The sequence below is a fragment of the Halichoeres trimaculatus genome, unplaced genomic scaffold (assembly GCF_033239565.1).
Source record: "Halichoeres trimaculatus isolate MK-OKI-2021-1 unplaced genomic scaffold, fHalTri1.1 fHalTri1_scaffold_22, whole genome shotgun sequence".
NCBI classification, from domain to species: domain Eukaryota; kingdom Metazoa; phylum Chordata; class Actinopteri; order Labriformes; family Labridae; genus Halichoeres; species Halichoeres trimaculatus.
Genome location: NW_027437200.1, coordinates 10,305,763 through 10,326,342, shown reverse-complemented (window position 1 = coordinate 10,326,342; position 20,580 = coordinate 10,305,763). Strand labels below are relative to the sequence as shown.

Sequence of the window (20,580 nt, the reverse complement as noted above, 5' to 3'; positions counted from 1 at the left end):
AAGAGGGTGTATTGTGGTATTTTTGTAGTCTTTATTCTGTATCTTTTGCGCCCCTGTAATAGCTTTACATGATCCATCGTCTTTCTTTATAAAGTACTGCTACGTAAAAAAATGACAGACTTTAGTTTTACGATGACCAATCACAAAGTATCAAACATTTTTTTTGTAATTCCAAGACTAAACACTATGTTGACTCGCTAGTTTTCGATGAAATCTCATTCGTTTTGCCAAGGATTCTCAGCCAGAATGGACAAAAAGCATGTTTGAATGTATCTCAAAGTTCAGCGAGTTGCCATAGACATACTGGTGTCTTTGTTTATCTTCATATAAACTGAAATGTAAAAGGATTTGATGATTTAAAACCATTAAAATTCACTATTTATGATAGTTTAACTACAAGAATAAAATACATTGCTTCATGTCCACTTCAGGCTTCTGTAGCTGATGTTAGTTTGGTGTATGAGATGGAAAATAACTAAATTCATCTTTTAAGGTAGTCTGTGTTCACACACATACACCGGGTGCGCCTTTATAAAAGCTTATCTTGAGCGTTTTGACCCCTTACTGCAATCGCATCTTGAAAAATAAATTAATTTATGTATCACTACATTCATATTGGAACCTTGCCCGGTGTGTGTAAGTGTTGGGACGCAGCCCGGCAGTCATTCCATTCTCTGAGGGTCCAACGCGCTCTGCCGCTTTACAAGGTAAGATTTCACCAATGTTACAATGAACATGTCCGCAAAGATGTCAGATAAGCTACACAAATAATATGCGCTAGCTATCAAGGTTACCTAGGCCTGTATTGAAGAAGAAAAATATACATGCGAAATAGATGTGAATGCTAAGCTAAGATATAGCTTCATTGGCTAAGGGCGTGCAGCGTGTGAAAAAGGCTGAAAACCCGAAAATGAGCGATACTTCACTTTCCTCGCAGAGTAATCCACTCAGAGCTCAGAGACGTTGACCTGTTAAATAAGAACCCATAGTTCTGATAAAATATCTAATGTTAGCTTGGGCAAGTCGTGCAGCATGCGATGAGGACAGAAACACCGTGCGAGGAGCTGCTCCATGTTTGCATGGCTTCCTAAAGTAAAGTAACTTCAGACCTGCTAAATGAGGCAAAACGTAAAGAATGAAAAATAGTCTCTGTGTTCTGCTGGGGATGAAAGGTGCAGATAATACGTTTTACACAAAGATTTATATCATCTGTTTAAATCACCCCAACATAGACAAGACACAAGTAGATCTTTAATATTATAATGAATTAATCTTACAAAATGAGAATGCAGAGAGACGGATTTCTTACATTTTTTACACCACTGGTAGGAATTTTAGAGTAAAATATGAGTTTATCTGTTAAACATAAATTCATGTTGATGCAAAAAAAATATCTTCCTGTACTTGATGGCAGCACCTACAGCCAAATAACATGTAGCACTTCGTCGCAATAAGTAAGGTTTTCCCTTCTGTCTGAGTTATTGCTGTGTTGTACATCGCTCTGGACAAAAGTGTCTGCTAAATTAAATTGTAGGAGTGTAGAATGCAAGCTGCTGAAAGCAGTTTGTTTGTGTGCGAGCAAACCTACTCTCAGGCCAAGTCAATGTGATACTAAGCATTATTTCCTGTCTTCTCTCAGTGACTTTGACCCTTCAAAATGGTGAAAATATTCATCGGGAACTTGGCCCAGGAAACCACATCGGACGAACTCCGCTCTCTCTTCTCCCAGTATGGAAAGATCGCAGAGTGCACCATTGTCAAGAACTTTGGCTTTGTGCACATGGACGACAAATCCGAGGCAGAAGAAGCCATCAGCAACCTCCACCACTATGAGCTGAACGGTCAGCCGATGAACGTAGAGCTGAGCCGAGGCAAGTCCAGAGGTTCCACTAAACTACATGTGGGAAACATCGCCTGCACCAACCAGGAGCTGAGGGCCAAGTTTGAAGAGTACGGAACTGTGCTGGAGTGTGACATCGTGAAGAACTATGCGTTTGTTCACATGGATCGGATGGAGGATGCAATGGAGGCCATTAATCAGTTAGACAACACAGCTTTTAAAGGTGAACTTTTGGTCGTTTCCTTTTAAGATATTGCATCAAGAATGCTAAATTCTGTCCTTGTGAATTGATAGCAAAGTTACGGATGGATCACAGGTGAGTAAAAGGAAGGTTGAGGTATAACAATAAGTTGAAGGTAGAGAGGCAGCAATGAGTTGACTTTCTTTAAAGCTGGTATCCGTAAAATGATTGGTAAGTACAGTCTATTTAACGCGTATCTGTTCCTTTGCAAATCAAATCCTGCAGCAAAGGGTTGAATGAACCCTCGATGTGGATACTTGTGGTGTTTAATTTCAGTTTTGAGAGAAAGTGTCAGTCTCATGGTTCAAGTTAAAAGCCGTAGCATGCATACATGATTATATGATCAACAACCAAACAAGTCACTATGAGTGATCTTGAGCGGTAAAATTCACTGTTCATTTTATGAGTAGAAGGAGCCAATTTTTCCAACTAATTTGAATCGATAATTGTTAACATCAGTTTGATTGTCACTGCATGAGGAAAAATATGCGAAAGTTACGGATTTCAGCTTTAATGACTATTTTTAGCCTTGTTTCACTGACATTCTGAGACAGTCCAGTTTCTTAGAGGAGCCGTAAATTGGAAGGGTCTTTGTTCCAAGCAGGAAATGTTTTGTGACTTGGTATCAATGCAGGTATAAGTCCTCATTGAGTCTTTTCTCTTAAAGGCAAGCTGATGAGCGTGAAGCTTTCGACTAGCCGCCTGCGTACTGCGCCGGGAATGGGAGACAGATCGGGTTGTTATCGTTGCGGGCAGGAAGGCCACTGGTCCAAAGAGTGCCCTCTAGACCAAAACGGCTACCACAGAAATGGCTCAGAGCCAAACTCGGAAGGATATGATGACTCGAGATTTGGCGGGCGTGGTCACAGCAGGGGTTATCATCCCAGCTTCAGCGGGGAGCCAGATTACGGTCCTGGCTACCCTCCTGTTCATGGTTTTCCACGGGGTGCTGCTCACAGCAGCGCCATGGCAGCGTACAGACGGGGATCAGGCTACGAGAGTGCAATGAGATACGGGCCGCCCCCAGGTTATGGCATTAGCGCCGTTCCTGACCATAGCATGGCTCGGATGTACGGCAGCGAAGCGGCTTACAGGAGCAGCAGCTCGTACTATGGCGCGGTTCCCTCCTACCCGATGCGACGGTCGCCCTATGAGGACCGGGATCCGTACGGGGTCGTGGACTACTATGAAAAATACAGGGCCAGTTATTTCGAAGATCGTCGCGCTGTCCCCATGCCTGCTCCTCCTCCAACCTCCTCCACGGGTTTAGCGAGAGAACGTCTGCCCCCCTCCAGCCTTGACCCGTACGAGTGCCCTCCCCTCCCTCCTCCTCCAGCCCCGGTCTCCTCATACTACACACGTGAGCGGAGTCCGATTCGGAGAGTTCCTCCCGAGGCGGATGGATACGCATACGAGCGCTCGCGCCTTTCTCCGGCGACCCACCAAAGAAGTTCTGCCTACGACCTAACGCGGGACTCGGCTGAGCGGGCACGATATCCATACTAATGTTTGTCTTATAAAGCCTGGTGGAAGCTGGGTGACACTTACAGGACAGGATAGCCTAAGTGCCATTGGATCGATTGAAAATTAAACAGTTATCTCAGTGGTTATATTAGAGGTACACGTCAGTCATCAGCATGTAACAGGTGTTGGCAGTAAGAATATAGCTCAGAAATCACAACAGCTGACTAGTCATTCCAGGTAATTCTTCAAAATGCAGTACAGCTAACGCTTTCATTGTCATATTTAAATGTTGTGGTGTTAGTGCAGCTCTGAGATAGCCTCGCCTTAGTGTCAGTGTGCAGACATTTATCTTATCTTCAGCCTGATCGATGAGGTGAGCTACATGATTATTATTTTGACTTACTTGATAGAAACAAACTGAGTTAGTGCATGCTTTAAGGTAAGTCTTAAGGTGTTTTCAGATGAAGAAAGAAAAGCAAATTTGGGGATAATGAACAAAGTTCATGCAAACTTGGAGATTTGTGCCTTTCTCAACAAATCATGTGATTTTCTACTCAGTTGAAAAAAGGAACCTAGCTGCAGAAGCCTATGTGCTCCAAGGTCTTTAAACTATATCGGAAACAGTGAAGCCAAACTCCAGTTTAAAAAACAGCATGACAAAGATCTTGGCTTGTCACATCTTTCCATTTGTCGGAGCTCCTCAATGTGGTTAATTCACCGTTATTTGGACCTGTTTGTTTCAGTGAAATATCAGCAGAATCACTTTTTTGAGACCACTGTAAGCCAGATTTAAAAAGGTTTGTGAATTGTTTAGATGAAACGAAACTGCCACTTACCAAAGACAAATGACAGGTTAAATTGAACAGGCTTTGAGTGACTATAGTTCATGGAGACAAATAGTTTGTATTTCAGAGGGTGAATATTAGATACTTTGATAAAACCAGCAAACTGAATTCCCTCTGTCAAACCTGGGTGAGTTATGCAAGGTGTAAATTTGCTTCACTTTTGGTCTAAATACACCTTTAGAGTTACATTAGAGACATTTTGTAGGCAGTATCTTGTGAATATCTTTGTGCATTGTGGTGTTTTGTAAACATTGGCGTTTTCAGACCAAAGAGTTTTGGCTGCATTTTCATTCACCAATTTGTACACTGGAAGAACCAGCAAGTCTTTACATCAACAGGTGGTTAGTATGATCACATCATGTAAAAGAAGATCAACAAGATGATGGATGGCGTGTTCGGAGCTGTTTGTTTGGATTGATTGATTGATCATGACAGAGCTTGAAAGGTGACTTAGGTTTTCAAAGATGCTGGTTTCTCAAGATGTGTTTGATTGTTTCATGTTTCCATTACTGTAATGTGAAAGGAAATCTAAAGGAGATCTTTTACATTTCTTTCAGCATCAACTCTTAGTCTGAAAACGCTTGCTGTTTCTTTATACGTGAAACAAAATACATTTGAATTCTGTACACTTCAACACTTACATTGTTTAACCTGTGGACTGTTGCTCTTTTACCAAATATAGGTCTTCACAGTGGTTAGAAATGGTTTCTTTTTTGTTGCTGGGTTGTGTGATTCCTTTCTGTGAAATTTAGTTGAACTTTTAATGAAGCTGTATCTTTTTTTAATTTTTCTTTTAATCATTTTATAGTTGCAGAATTTTACTTTTAATGCTGTTATAAATGTGAAGCCTCACATTGAAAAATCCAGCTTTATGACTAAAATGACCTTTACGCCAACACTGTATTTCTTGGTTTCTAACTTCAACACTGAAATAAAGTAATCTGTGCATCTCAAGTCTGTTTGTTGTTGTTGGGTTTATTGTTAAACAGTATTCATAGTTAAGAGCAAAATGTCAAGTCTAAACATGAATATGTATAGCAGATGTTACTTCTGGTTAATGAGGTGTCTAAAATTAACTTAGATAAACTTAAAAACTGGAAAGAGACATGGAATACAGTTTAAGCTTAATGTAAAAAACAAAACAAAAAACATGTCATTGCAATATTTGCAATACTTGAGAAGCACACATGGATATAAATACATCAAAACTAGTCTACATACCCATCATAGCTGGGCAGCCAAGGGTACACTCCGGGTTTTCCCCCCAACTGTTCATTGTTGATAATTTTGGATTTATATCTGCATCTAAATGTTAATTATTTGCCTTAGAATTTGACCGATCAGATCAGAAACTTTAAACCCATTGAAAATGAAATGAAAACCCATCTAATATCATGGAATACTGCTTTAAGCGTAGCCAATCCCCTTTCCTTGTAAACCGATTGGATTGAGCTGGGTGGGAATGTAATGTGAATGATTGTTATTCAAGCCAATCACCGTAAAGGATAAAGGCGACAACAGGTTTTGCTTAGCCAATTATATATCAAGGCGGGCGAACTCTGGCCAATGAATAAGGTGTATTCTAGAGAAGCTCCTCCTTCTTCAAAGGAGTCATCTTTTGTGGTTTTCATGTGGGCGCCATTTTGAGGAGATTAATTTGAGGTGGAGAGCAGGAGTACATTCATAAACAGGTTACACTTTTTTTGATTTTGAGTAATTGAGACGAAGTAATATTTATTCAGAGGTGAGTAAGCCATTGGAGTACATTGACAATGGCAACGGGAGCTAACGCAACTCCTCTCGGGAAGTTGCATCCCAGCATTGGCGCAAAACGAGGGTTCGACGCCGGGCCCGGAGCGGGGAACGGACTGATGCCCACACCAGGGCCTCCTGCATCCTTTCCCTCGCTACAAGCCTTTCAGCCCCCGATGCCAACCGCCGCATTCCCACAGTTCAATCCCGCAGCAGGATTTGCGGCCCAAGTTCCACAGCAACCGTCTAACGTTGGAGGACAAGGTACGGTGATTGTTTAGTAATAGTTAACGTCCGTTGGAATTAGCACAGGCTAAGCTGCTAATATAGCTCAGGGCCGTTTGATGAGGCCTCACATCAGGTCCTGGCCAGTCTATGGTCCTGACACGAAATGGAGACTGCCAGTGTTGGTTCTGATGCTAAAGCGGCTAGTTTGCACAGCTGTGTAATTAAGAATCTGACTTAACTGGAATCCAGCTCTTCTTCTACTGAAAATGAGTTTTTATTATTTTTGGTAGTAGTAATATGTACTTTTGGCTCACTCCCAAGCATTAACAACCGTGGCGTAGCCTATCTTGTGGTCATGTTACAGTGTATCCAATGGGCTAAATTATTGACCAGCAGCAAGCAAAGAAGTCAATGAAGCAGATTGTTAAAGCTACATAAATTGGTCCAGTTCACAAATCTGGGATGATTGTAGTTCAACCATCTCGTGGTCAGAAATCTTAAGCGAGATTAGTTCAGAGTTTGATAAATTAACAATAACGTTTATGGCAAAGAAAACCGTAAAAGCATGAACAGTTCCACTCAGAGCACAAGGTTTAAATGTACTAGGGAGCATAAGGACTGAACTCTTGAGCTACGGCAGAAAGTCATGTGGTTTGATTCGTCTGGATTTACCCATTTCCGCAATGATGGGTGCATCAGGGAAAGGAGGGAGGTTAAAGCAATGTCACGTGCCCAACAGGTGAGGTCAGCTGACTAGCTTAATATTATGAATATTGTGGTTTTTGTGTCAGTGGGTATTTCTTCCAAGACAGCAGTGTCAGAACTCATTAGACATTAAACTATGCAACAGTGATTGAGGAAGCACAGTAGATCATTTTCACACATGGATTAGTCACTACCAGTCCAGGCCTTAACCCCAACGTGAATCTGATTGATTTGCTAAAGAAGATTTTGTGCAAAATTTGGAGTCTCCCATCCTCTTCCATGCTGTTTTGGCAACGAGTTAATGCAGAGCTGGATGTAAATACATGTTCTAACACTGCATTAGCTTATCAGCTTTTGTTTGATGTAGTCAGAGATTAAATGAGTGATTCAATTTCCTAGAGATGGGATAGTGCTGGATTGTTGTCATCTGTGTCACCATGAAAAGGCAACAACAGTTAACTTTTTCAATTCATTTTTTTTTGTTTCACAAGAAAGGTAAAGGACACAAACCCTTGATTAAAACAATCAGAGTATCTAAAGATTATCATCCTCTGTTTCTTTCTGTAGATTTTTCCAAGAAGCAACGAAAGAAGAGTCGTTGGAGCAGCGAGACACCAGATCAGAAGACGGTCATACCGGGCATGCCCACTGTCATTCCCCCTGGCCTGACCCGGGACCAGGAGCGAGCCTATATAGGTAAATATTCAAGAAGCATCTGTTTTTTTGTATCAATCCCATTTATTTTGTAAATGCAGTTTGGTTTTATGGTATGTCCCATATTAAGTTAGGGTTATAGCTTTTTTTCATATCAGTACAAATGTTGTTTCTATTTAATGAGTCCCCAACAGTTAGAGCTGTAAATGGCACCCACAAGATGTGTTTAAAGATCATAATGAACTCCTTCATTAACCAGTCACACAAACTGGGATATGTCTTCATGCTCCAACTGTTGAGACAAAGAATTAACCTCTTGTGGTCTATGATTATTCTGATAATGTGATGTATAATGTTGACTGAGGTGATTTCTCTTTTTATTGGAAGCGTATCTGTGGTCTCACTGTTTGCATACCAGTGGGCAGCCATTAGCCAAAAGAGTCTGAGATAGATGATTAAACACCACTGCTTGCTGCTACCTGTCCCTGAGCTGCAGGTCACTGCTCACTGTCTTGCCTGATCCCTTTACACACGTCATCAGTATTGTTCTTGTGCATGGAGGCGTTTACCCATAATGTCCTAATATGCTGAAATGTGCTGCTGTTTATTCTGCTCTAAGTGTGAGCAATGCTGCTTCAATGGCTATCAAACATTTTTATTTAGAGTACAAAACAAAGGATGAAGAGCCCATTTGTGCCTTTCTTGTGGCTTAGTCAAAACAATCACTTTAATGAAACAGGAGATGTTCCAATACCGAATCAGTCTGTGTATGCAATCTGGAATAAAAAAAAAGTGAATTAGTCACTGCAGATATACTTTTCACTTCTACTTTACCATCTAGCAGGACTACCAGACAGAAATCAAACATAAAAAGAGAAATGGTGATGAACAACAGCTGACAGGTTCTTGCTCTATCCATAAAGGAATTTTCAAGGCAAGTTATGAAGTGGAACTTTATGTTTTTAAGTCTGGTATGCTTGATCCTATAAGCTGGCTGATGTAACATTAGCTGTAGCTATGTTTGTTATCATTGCATGTTCAATCATCTTAAACAGAGCAGGGCAATCCAAATTGTTGTCTCTTTTGTTAGGACACGTTTTGGCTTGTATTTGGAGATACAGAACGAACTAAGTCCAACATAAACATGACATAAAAATGGATCCAGAGACCAAACGTAGTATGGAAAATCTGTTCTAACCTAAGAGCACAAATGTGACATAATGTGAACCATGCATGGCTTAAAAATGAAGGGCACCAACGCACCAACCCCCCCCCCCGGCACCAACCTGAAATGAGCTCTTCAGTAACTGTTGGATGCCAGCTTTTAAACTTGATGGACTGTTATAAATAAAGATTAAGATTTAGAACCCCAGCAGCAAAGCATCATGGGTGATACCACTTGTTTCTAGGGATGGGTACCCAATTAGGTACTTTAATTGGTACTAGAGCTGAAATGTTTCCTCGAATGATTCGAGGTACTCGATTACAAAAACATCGAGTAATTTTCTCCCCCTCGAGGAATCGTTCAATTTTTAAAAAAAGATCAAAGAGTGGTATTTCAAATAGAGCTGAAGCCATATTAAGAGAGTTTTCAGACCCCTCAAGCTACCTCTTATACAAAATAGCAACTAGCAACAAATCTAGCTTCTTTTTTTGGAGTTTGGAGACTAATGGGTCATTCTACGAAACGGTGCCATTTGGGTCAGCAACATTTGATGAGATGTACAAGGCAAAAAAAATGTGTCAAAGTGTGTTTACAAATTGTGGAGCTACCAAAGCAAGTGCTCTTATTGACATGCTGTGTCAGAAAAGACTATTTCTTAAAGAGAAAACTTTTCATTTGATAAATAACTGCTCTTCAACTAAACAAAAATGTATTTTATCCGATAACTCGATTAATCGATGGGATTTTAAGTAGAATACTCGAATAATAAAATATTCGATAACTGCAGCCCTAATAGGTACAGATCGAAATACGATCTGTACTGTTTGATTCACATGAAATCAGACAGGACCATGTTTAGGTACCTGGTCACATCTTTGTGACCAAGAGGGAGTGGAAGAGTAGGCAAATTTCCGTGCTAGACATGAATACAGCATTGCAAGCTTATATATTGAGAAATAAATATGTTAAATGGACAAAGTTTCAGATTTTATCATTAAACCACTTAATAATTATTACCACATTAACACACAAAAGTACCCAAAATTGGTACCGTTGGATACTGATATCAGTTGCCAGGTATTGGGCATTGGTACGGCAACGTTTCAAATGTGAAAGGTAACCACTCCAACTTGATTCTGATTCTGGCATGGGAACAACTCCTTTGTTTGCAAATTGAGAACCACTTGATGTGCTCTTCATTAGACTGTATGTTGTGGTTGGTTTTGAGTCAAAGATGCCTTCCAGCAGCAGTGTAGCACCAACATGCTGCCTTCACAGGCCCTCAGCGGGGTATTCTGAAGCAGATGAGTCCTTTATGTCAATAACTGACATTGTTATTGATGTTGTTCACTCATTGGTAATGGTTGTTGTTCTCTGGTATGTAAACGTTCATCTGTGCCCACCTCCTTATGTCACACTTGCCGTTTCCTTTGCTCATACAGTAGATCTCCTTTAAAAAACAAGGGAAGCGCTTTTAAAATGTGAAGCACAATTCACAGGGCCTGTATTCATCCCTATAATCCAGAGTAATCCTCACAGTGACCAGTGAAGCTCTCTGTGTTTGGGGAATTTCATTCCAACTATCATACTGTGCATGGGATGACTGATTTCTTCATTGCCTTCTAAATGTAAGAGATGTCTCTGTCACTGCAGGCCCTCAGTGTTAGATCTGTGGAGTGCAAAGAGAGACTGTGATCACCTTCTTGTTTCTGAAACATGCTGAACAAAGAGAGCAATCAGTGATTTTTAGACCCCATGTGTCCTGAAAATGCCAAAGCCACCAAACACATCAGTAACCCAACAACAAAGCACCAAACCCACAGCTTTGAATTGGAACATTTGGCTGCATTTTTAGGAATCATGGTCTAGACATTGACTGATATGTTGCCATGTTTAATCGTTGTCTGAGTAAAGGATAGTTCTGTTTCTGCTAACGTAAACACCTCTGATCCTCTGACATGCTCAGTAAGTGGTTTCATGCTGTAGAATTTGACCAGATGTTCATTTTTTTATCCCTTTATTTAACAGACTCACCCTTTTTTTGTCTTGACCTGAGTAATGTTTGAGACGCTGCTCTCATGTGCAGAGCGTTGTCTCTCTGATGTTGTCATGATAACCACATTTCTCTCCATCCTTGTTTTTCTTTCCTAACCTGAATTCTTCCAGTCCAACTGCAGATCGAAGACCTGACTCGTAAACTGCGTACAGGAGACCTGGGAATCCCTGTTAACCCTGAGGACAGGTCGGAAAAAGATTAAACCCATGAACAGTAACACTTTCTCTACCTTTTGACTTTTTGGAAGACAAATGTTGATTTTCAGTATATTTGTATGTGTGTGGTTGTTAGCCTCAGTCTAACATTGCATAGTAGTCGTAGCCAGCAGATGTAGCATTTAGTTAGCTATTATAACTGAAGGACAGTGCTATAAATTGTTTTTACCATGTCAGAGTTAAACACTAAAGAAGAGTTGATCCTCAGCATTCCAAATGAAGTGCCTATTAGTGCTCATTTCCTGCTAATGCTAGCTGTAGCTTTTGTTATCTTGATTTGTTTTTAATAGTAGGTCTGTTGAAAGATTTATAGTTTTAACAGAGGTGAGTATGGTCTCTGAGCACAGGTAGAAAACTGCGTTTCAGAAACAGTTTCTTTAAAACAAATTTGTCTTTACATACAAAACAATTAATTTTGTTAAGTGAAGAAAATACAGCAGAATAGTCATCAGTTTTTTTTTCTCAGTGATGTTGTTAGTGGTCAGACTTTCTGACGACTTCAAAGCCTTTAACTTAGATCATGATGAGGAGAAGAGCTCAGAGTGGGTTTTTTTTTTTCAGGAATGGGGCTGGGTGACGTGTAACACAAGTGTTTATTTATTACAGCCATATAGAATGTTTAGTGATGTCTTTGAGGGTGTTTTCAGATTCCTTCTTTCTCGAGGGGCTCTTAGTAACTCAGGATGAATGCATTTTCAACAAAATTGTTTGGGTAGCTGCTTCAAAGGATAAGTTCGGTTTATACAGCTTTACATTGTTTATAGAATGAAGTAGAACAAAATACTCACCCAGAAGGCTTTCCTGATCCAAGCAGTACTTCGGGAGATATTTTGATCCAAATCGTGCAGCGGACGTCCGTATGATGTGATCCATCAGGCATAGACAGCGCCGCTCCTAAAACTGCATTAATCGTCCAAAAACTCATGTTTTTCACCAATATTCCATCATGGTTCGCTCCAGGTTAGTCCTCTGCTGCAGTCTGTGTCACTTCAGACAGCGCTGTGTGGCTGTAATGACCCCTGAACTGACGAAGACTTTGTTTACGTTTGCTGCACGATTTTGGATCTAAATATCTCCCGAAGCACTGCTTGGATCAGGAAAGCCTTCTGGGTGAGTATTTTGTTCTACTTCATTCTATAAACAATGTAAAAGCTGTATAAACCGAACTTATCCTTTAAGTTCAAATAGACATCAATTAACTTTCAGCTTTTTCTGCACCATAGCTTATCAAATTTAAGTTGAGTTGCATTAATGTTTTTAAATTACTTGTATGAAGTGATTTACCACCCAGCTCTTGGTTCACTCAAACACTTCTCTTCCGGTTGTTCTTATCTGGCTCTGTGATGTAGCAGGAAGTGGTACAGAAAGTATAATAGCTTGGTCCATTAGGGGTAAGTCTTGGTGTATTTTGACTGCATCTCAGTTTCACCCAGGAACGCACTTGTCTTAAATATTTGCACCTTCTTATTGAATTATTTCTGATTAAACTTCAGATTTTAGGACATTTTAGCTTCAGATATTTCTGCATCATGGTTTCAGTGACTGTCTTTTCTGCTCCCTGACTTAGAATGATGTGAAACATGAGTACACATATGATGCATAGTGTTTTAAATGTTCCTCTGAAACAGGTTTTTGCCTAATCGCCTTAATCCATCAATATTTTATTTTAATTTTTAGATTTGATTATTTCTCCCTCAGCTTTACGGTTCAAAACCACACTCAGATGAATTGGTTCATTTGTTTTTAACAAAGGGTTTAATTTAGCTTCTCTCCTTTGATATCTCAGGCCAGAGCCTTCACAGTGACCCATCAGTTATTAGATGAAAAATTAGATTTTAACCTCAGTGGTTTGCTGCTGGTCACAGCTGTTTTTTTTCCCATCCTGCGGCTCAAACGTTTTCACCCAGGGAGGTCGGGGGGTGTTCCAGATCTCCCTCTGGGCTCTTGAGGTCTGGAAAAAATGTGTTCTGGAAAACAGTGGACAGCTTTTATAACATAGTTTCCCTTAGGATGTTTTCCTGCAGGAAGTCTGTAACTTTTATTAGCTAGAGTCCCTGTTGTCTGTGTACAGTTTCTCTGCATAATCAGACATTTCCACAGCAACAACAAAAAGTTGACAAACCTCTCCCCAGTCTAATGTGACAGAACCAGCAGGCCAGGGGTGTTTCAGGTTGTCACCGTTGGAAGTTTTAAAGGAAAAACTTTTTTTTTCTTCACATCACATGGATACAGATGTGGCTCTCTGCTGGGAGAGCGTAGGAAAAGGTGGATAACCTAATCTCAATTCCTTTTCTCTAACCCAAATTACCCCACATCAGCCTAACCCTTTTTCAAGCACAGAGCCTCCTTAATGCAGCGACACAGGTTTTCAGCATCCAAGGGGAGGTACGGACCTCTCCCGCCACGTCAACACCCAGCGACCCTCACAGCCAGCGTTCTGCTTAGGACTGGTTCTTTTTCTTACCTCCAACTTTCCTCTCCTGTAGGCCAACACTCCTGTATGCAGGTTTAGTTCTGGCCGTGTATTTGCTTTTTGATTCTGTGTGGTTCATGCCCCTCAGAGAATTGGGTTTATTACCACTGAACAGCTTTGGTCGCCCCCCTTTTTTTACTCATTACTGTTAAAAAGTTGGATCTTAGACTTTGAGGTGGCAGTGCAGAGTTCCTACATATTTTACTTTTTGCACTGGCCAAGAATCACAAAGTTTAACTGAGAGTTTTCTCAGTAAATCCAAATTTACAAACCCTTTTCTAAATTTAACAACACCCATTGATTAAAATATTCCCACTGGATTTATTGAAATTGTTAAAGTAGTAGTCAGCTGTAGGGAGCCTGTGTGAGTATTTACAACAGAATTCCACCTCTAGAAAGATAACCATGATCTTCTTTGTTTTTGTTGTTCGGTTTCAGGTCTCCTTCTCCGGAGCCAATCTACAACAGCGAGGGGAAACGGTTAAACACCCGGGAGTACCGCACAAGAAAGAAGATCGAGGAGGAGCGTCACTCCCTCATCACTGAGATGGTCGGATTGAACCCCGACTTCAAGCCTCCTGCAGACTACAAGTAGGACTTAAACACTTGTTCTGTCTTTTCATTCTTAGTACCTACCTTTCAGACATCTAGTTTTTACATGGAAAAGAAAACTTTAAAGGATGTGTAACGTTGAAGTCCTGTTAATCTCCAAGTTACTGTTTGCTGTTTTGTCGTCTGAGAAGGCAGATGGATGTTGATGCTGCTGCAGTGAATGTCATGAAATATTAATAAAGATGCTTTTAGGAGGATCAGGAGAGCTTTTTGTTGCTTACTGTAAATCCTCACCCTGTGTTTGTTTCCTGCAGACCTCCAGCAACCAGAGTCAATGACAAAGTGATGATCCCGCAGGATGAATACCCAGAGATCAACTTTGTTGGTCTTTTGATTGGACCACGGTATGTTGAATCTTTCTTTAAGCAGCACTTTGCAGCTCAAACAAATTTTAACATCTAGAAGTGAGTCAGATTTTTCACTCTGTCCCTCTGTTTCTCGCTTAGTGGTAACACGCTGAAAAACATCGAGAAGGAGTGCTGTGCTAAGATCATGATCCGAGGTAAAGGCTCAGTGAAGGAGGGGAAAGTCGGCCGGAAAGACGGACAGATGTTGCCAGGAGAAGACGAGCCGCTACACGCCCTCGTTACCGCCAACACCATGGAGAACGTGAAAAAAGCTGTAGAGCAGGTTGGATCAACAAAGATGTTTTCATGCATCTTACTGCTGCAAACTCTGTAAACAAGAAATGCTCTAACCTTTGTTTGTCTGCAGATTCGAAACATCCTGAAACAAGGCATTGAGACACCTGAAGATCAGAACGACCTGAGGAAGATGCAGCTCAGGGAGCTGGCCAGGCTTAACGGCACGCTTAGAGAAGACGATAACAGGTGAGTGTGGCGGAGCTGCTTCCTGAAAGATGATCATTCCAGTCATCAGTGCAGAACACCTCAGATCTTCAGCTGAGTCATATTACACAGAGCAAAACTTGCTGTAAACTTTCCAAAGTCAGCCCTTTAAGTCCCTAAAATCAAAACAGGTTCAGCAAGCAGTTGGTCTTCCTCTGAAAGTTTCATGGACTCCATGTTGACTGTAAGAAAGTAATCACATGATAAATGTCTGGATGACATCTGACCCCAATGAGGGTCTTGATGGAATCAAGGGGGATATGTAATTCACAGGAAATCTGTAAAGCTCTGAACAGCTCAGGAGACTTATTTTCCTCCTTGTCTCTGCAGGATCCTTCGTCCATGGCAGAACGCTGAACCTCGCAGCATCACCAATACAACTCTTTGCACCAAGTGTGGAGGAGCAGGACACATCTCCTCTGACTGCAAATACACCAGGTACTGTGTTTGTGTGTGTTTGCCTTCTAACTGAATGTGTCTGATTATTTATGGAATGACACTTGTTTTGTTCTGTGCAGCTCCTTCGCTGCCCACAGAGCAACGGGTGGAGAGCCCCCTCAGTCAGCTCAAGACAAAGCTCGAATGGACAAAGAGTATCTGTCCCTCATGGCCGAGCTGGGGGAGGCTCCTGTCCCCACATCTGGGGGAGGACACACCAGCACCCAGGGAGGCGCTCCCCGGGCCTCAGGACCCAGCGGCAGCCAACCGCCACCGGTTAGTCAGCCGCACACGATTCTCCACCGTCTCTCCCACTCTCCTGTTTGTGTGTATTTATTTCAAATCTGTGTTTCAGCAGAACCGACCCCCCTGGATGAGCTCTGGGCCCACTGAGAACAGGAACTTTCATGGCATGCATGGAGGACCTGGGGGTCATGGAGGACCACACAGTTTCCCTCCACCAATGCCAAACATGGGAGGACCCCCAATGCCCCCAAATCCCAATGGCATGCCTCCCCCCTGGATGCAGCCCCCTCCTCCTCCCATGGGCCAGGGACCAGGACCTCATGGACATCCCATGGGTAAGAACTAATCTGAGAGTCCAACCACAGATTGTTAAAGTAGAGTCCTCTCTGGAAGAAGAAACAGCTGATTTGGAAACATCACTGAGTCAAACAAAATAATATTTGTCTTCTGGTTCCCTTTCAGGACTGCTGCCTCCTCCAATGGGCATGATGCCACCTCCCCCACCTCCCCCCAGCAACCAACCCCCTCCTCCCCCTTCTGGACCCCTGCCACCATGGCAACAGCAGGCTCCACCCCCTCCTCCAACTAGCAGCATGGCAACCAGTACACCATTGCCATGGCAACAGAGTAAGATCACATACAGGCTGTACACAAAAACCATGAAGTCCTGGATATAAGCATGAGCCCGTGGAAAGAACACAATGTACCAGAAGGAGTAACACAGTTTGTGTTTGCAGTGCATCCTGGGAAACAAACATCTGATATATAGGTCCCCTTATACCTGAAATAGTTGACATTTTTATTATTTTATCAATATCCCAGGACTTTTTTTTTGCTCCCAGTATCTAAAAATAAGACCATTTTTAGGTGTGTTGGATGATCGTAAGTTAAATTAAGTCTAATATCAACCTTTTACTAGAAATTAGACAAAAAAACTAAACTTCACTCAGTTAACATGAGATAAGTCTGGTGGCAGGACGTCTTTGAAAAATGAAAAAAAAAGTTAACTATCAATTAACTCTGAAAAGTATGTAATGGAGGGAGGAAAAAAACAGCATTTCAAGTTTCTATGAAGGAAGACGCTTGAAAGAAGTCTTTGTTCTGCAGTGATTGGGGTTTTTTAGCCCCTATTTGTTTTATTTAATCACTTTAATGACACAGCAAAACTCAGACCAAATCATCAGTGAAACTTAGTACAAGGCCTTCAAGTTTCCAGGCAATCTTGGAGAAAACAAACACTATCTTTTTACCAGTATTTAAAACAAACTTAAAATCACATTAGAGACGCTGACGCAGACCAAGAGCTGCTTTGGTGATGATGCCGAGCAGAGCATTAGGTCTTTATCTGGACAAGTAGTGCACACAGAGTTTGTGATGAAGCAGGATTTCACCTTCCAGATAGTCATAACGGACTGCTCGTAGCACTGTTTGGACTTATTGCTGTGGTGACTAGAGTAGTTTTCTTTGTCTTATTGACAGTGAAGTGTTAACGTTCAGCTCTCATCTCTCCTGCAGACACCACCACCACGTCCAGCCCTGGCACCGGCACCCTGCCCCCCTGGCAGCAGCCCCAGCAGCCTGCAGCCTCCGGTGCCCAGCCCCCTCCACCCATGGGAACCCCTTCCATGGTGCCACCTCCCCCTGGTGTCCAGCCCCCCCTGCCCCCTGGAGCCCCTCCTCCTCCCCCTCCACCTCCTCCAGGCTCAACAGGCATGATGTATGCACCTCCTCCTCCCCCACCTCCCATGGACCCTTCCAACTTTGTCACCATGATGGGTATGGGGGTACCCGGAATGCCGCCATTCGGGATGCCTCCTGCCCCCCCACCTCCTCCCCCCCAGAATTAACCCCCCACTCAGAGGAGTCGTCCTCCTGTACGTGTACTCACAGAAACATATAACCAGTGCTTTATTTTTTATCAATCCTTGCTCTGAGTCAGTTCGGTTTGTAAATTAACTTAAAGAGTTCAGTTTCCTGTTTTTAAAGCTCAGACACGCTCTGCATCGCCGCTGTACTCTATCCTCATACCTGCAAACCAAAACAGAACTGCTCAGACATCAGCAGGTGTTTAATTTCTGCTCACGGCTTCAAACTTCTGCTCAAACTCAACATTATTGGAGATAATATATTGGAACTCATCGTGCATGATCCATCTAAAGTCATCACTCACAGATTTATACTCCTGTCATGTCCCTGTGTCAGCTTAACGTTGAATAAGATGAATATTTTTGTAATAACGTGAAGTGTTTCTTAGTTCTGTCAGAAAACCTTTTTGTAGTTCTGATTGTTTTCCACAGATTTCCAGGCTTTTAATTGTTCTTTCTTTTTTGTTAACTTGCCTGCGTCTCAGTTGTGACATTGAGTTGGAAAGGGGGGGTTAGATTATTGGCCCCCTCCTGCACTACTTGAATGCTGAACATAAGATATCCCTGTCTCTCTGCTCTGACGCTGTGTGCAGTGTTTGTGTTGCTCTCTGAAGGACACAGATCTCAGTTTGTCCCTGGAGTTATTAGAGGAGACAGATGTTAGTTTTACTCTGTTTCTGGATTCAGTCCGTTGTGTTGAGTGTGGATGAATAGCTGTTGAAATCTTGCTTGGTTTTGCATTAAACTGATCCATTTCACCTCTGAGTGCAGACTGCTTTCTCCTTTCAAGGATGTGAGACCCTCTGTGTTTGTCTGAATGCTTGCCAAGATTTTTTTCCTCCCTCAGACAAGGCTCTGCTGGCCGGCTGCGCCTTTTACATGTTACATAACCAGGTTTTGTCAAGGATGTCCTCTGTCCCACAAACTCTCCAGGAAGCCTCCATACAGACATTCATAAGTGTCTCTATGAGACATTAAAAAATAGATTTACAGTTGGTAAACCTGGATTCCTTCTAACCTTTTTATGTCCAGCAGGGGGCGATCCAGCTTGTTGTAGAACCAAAAGCAGTCTGATTGAGCAGAAGTCAAAAAGAAACTGTGCCTCTTTCTAAGCTGATTTATTCCCTATGTTAACATTTTCCTCATGAGTACATGTACTCAGTCTCTAGATACAAGGCCCCTCCAGTACAGCTCAATGTTTATTAAATTAGAGTCAGACACCGAAATGGAGCGTAAGGTGGGGCTACCTGGATCGACAGGTTGCTTTAATAACAATCTTCCATCAGCAGACTCAACCATGTGTATTTATCCTCAAATAATAAATATTGACACAAATTGGTTTTCATTGTGTTTGTGACCGATTTATCTGCTGACTCGTCTTTCTCTGGAATCTGACATATTTCCACATAGCCGATTTATTCTGGAGAGGGGAGTGAATGTCTTATTCATTCTCTGTCTCAGCTGCTTACTGCTTATATTGTCAACATTTAGGATGACGCAGAGGTGACCCTGGGTGGAAATGTGACAGGCAGGAGGAAGGGATTTCAAAATAAAAGCCTGTCCTGGAAATAGTGATACATCATGAGTATTTTTGGGAATGTGATCAGTGGTGAATAAAATGCAAAACTTGCGTCATGATGCATGAGTGCAGTAAAAATTCACAGGTGTACACCCTGTTGCATTGTGTTTATCTAGAAAACATTATTTACGTTTTAAATTCAAATGCTGGATATTTCTTCATATACAGCTCCAAATTACTAGAAACATTGGTCCATACAGCTGCTCATTGACTCTTGGCTGTGACATCTTGGCTTTTAACCTTCATTTCTAGCTTTTTTACATTAAGATGAACATATGGATTAAAATTTTAGCTCTGTTTAGGGCTCTGCACAGGTGAGCAGAAGATACTATCAAAGGTGCTCTGGAAGATAATCATAGCCATCTCTGCACTAAATGGAGTCTAAACTATTTGCTATTCATTCAGCCATGGGGATAATCCTCTACAGACAGGTGCAACAACACCGTCCTGAAAAACCACAGACAGAACCTACAGGAAGTCCATTTACTGTCTTGTCTGTGAGATCAGCTTTTAAAAGAGAAAAGAAAAGTTAACAGCTAGCGCCAGAGCAAAAAGGAGAGGAAGAAGAAGATTATAAAAAAAATGCTGAGGAGGTGAAATGTTTGGCTTTACTGTAACGGAAAGAATTCAAGAAAATCTACAAGAAAGTTAAACATAAAAAGTAATACTCAAGTAAAGAACCCATGCACTCAAGTACATTGAGTTCATTGTTTTCCACCACTGGATTTTATATAGTCATTACCCATTGAAATCAATATGCTGATCCAGACAGAAGTGCAGTTACATCACAAGATGAACAATAGGGAGAGATGTGGACATTGATGGATACACTATGATGCCTATATACAAGAGTCACCTTCAAACTTTTTATTTATTCTCTTAAAAAATATCCACAACATGACTGTGTGTCCACAGAGAGGAAGAGGAAAGAAAAAAAGAAAAAAATGTGTACAGGAAGTTGGCTTTGCATCGTTGCTTGCAGACATTGTGTAGTCCTAACACAGAAGAAACAACACAAGGAAATACATTCCAAAAATTACCTTTCCCTTACTTTTGCTTGGAATCACAAACTAGCTGTGTAAAATCCTTTTTTAATGGCAAATGTAAACAAACTTCATTTATATATTTCCTTGCAAAACAGGGTTATAGGCTTTACAAATTGTAAATTCACAATGAAAGAAAAATGAGGGGAGGACATGATAAAAAAAAAAAAACACTTCAAGAGATTCAACAATAAAAGACATCTAGAGAAAAATGTAAAGATAAAGGTCATGGAGGAACAAAAAAAGTTAAATAAGAAAACATTATTTGACATCTTGGTATTAATAATGATAAATTAAAAAAATGCATAAAC

At 41.4% G+C, this 20,580-nt stretch overlaps 2 protein-coding genes across 4 annotated transcripts; both read left to right on the top strand.

The window, feature by feature from the left end:
* The first annotated feature begins 601 nt into the window (after positions 1-601).
* Positions 602-5,332, top strand: rbm4.1 (RNA binding motif protein 4.1). The gene is made up of 3 exons (XM_074662181.1): positions 602-707; positions 1,640-2,063; positions 2,749-5,332. Exons 2-3 carry the CDS (start codon positions 1,658-1,660, stop codon positions 3,585-3,587), a joined length of 1,245 nt encoding a protein of 414 aa, XP_074518282.1. The 5' UTR covers positions 602-707; positions 1,640-1,657; the 3' UTR covers positions 3,588-5,332.
* Positions 5,333-5,984: 652 nt separating this feature from the next.
* sf1 (splicing factor 1) lies at positions 5,985-18,818 on the top strand. 3 transcript variants are annotated; one of them, XM_074699294.1, is made up of 12 exons: positions 5,985-6,406; positions 7,643-7,771; positions 11,061-11,136; positions 14,077-14,229; positions 14,505-14,594; positions 14,697-14,880; positions 14,965-15,080; positions 15,429-15,536; positions 15,617-15,812; positions 15,895-16,117; positions 16,245-16,409; positions 17,298-18,423. In XM_074699294.1, exons 1-12 carry the CDS (start codon positions 6,163-6,165, stop codon positions 17,627-17,629), a joined length of 2,016 nt encoding a protein of 671 aa, XP_074555395.1. In that variant the 5' UTR covers positions 5,985-6,162; the 3' UTR covers positions 17,630-18,423. The 3 variants fall into 3 exon arrangements, with proteins under 3 accessions (XP_074555395.1, XP_074555394.1, XP_074555396.1); XM_074699293.1 differs by having other exon boundaries at positions 15,892-16,117; positions 17,298-18,422; XM_074699295.1 differs by lacking the exons at positions 5,985-6,406; positions 11,061-11,136 and having other exon boundaries at positions 7,649-7,771; positions 15,892-16,117; positions 17,298-18,818.
* Positions 18,819-20,580: the final 1,762 nt, after the last annotated feature.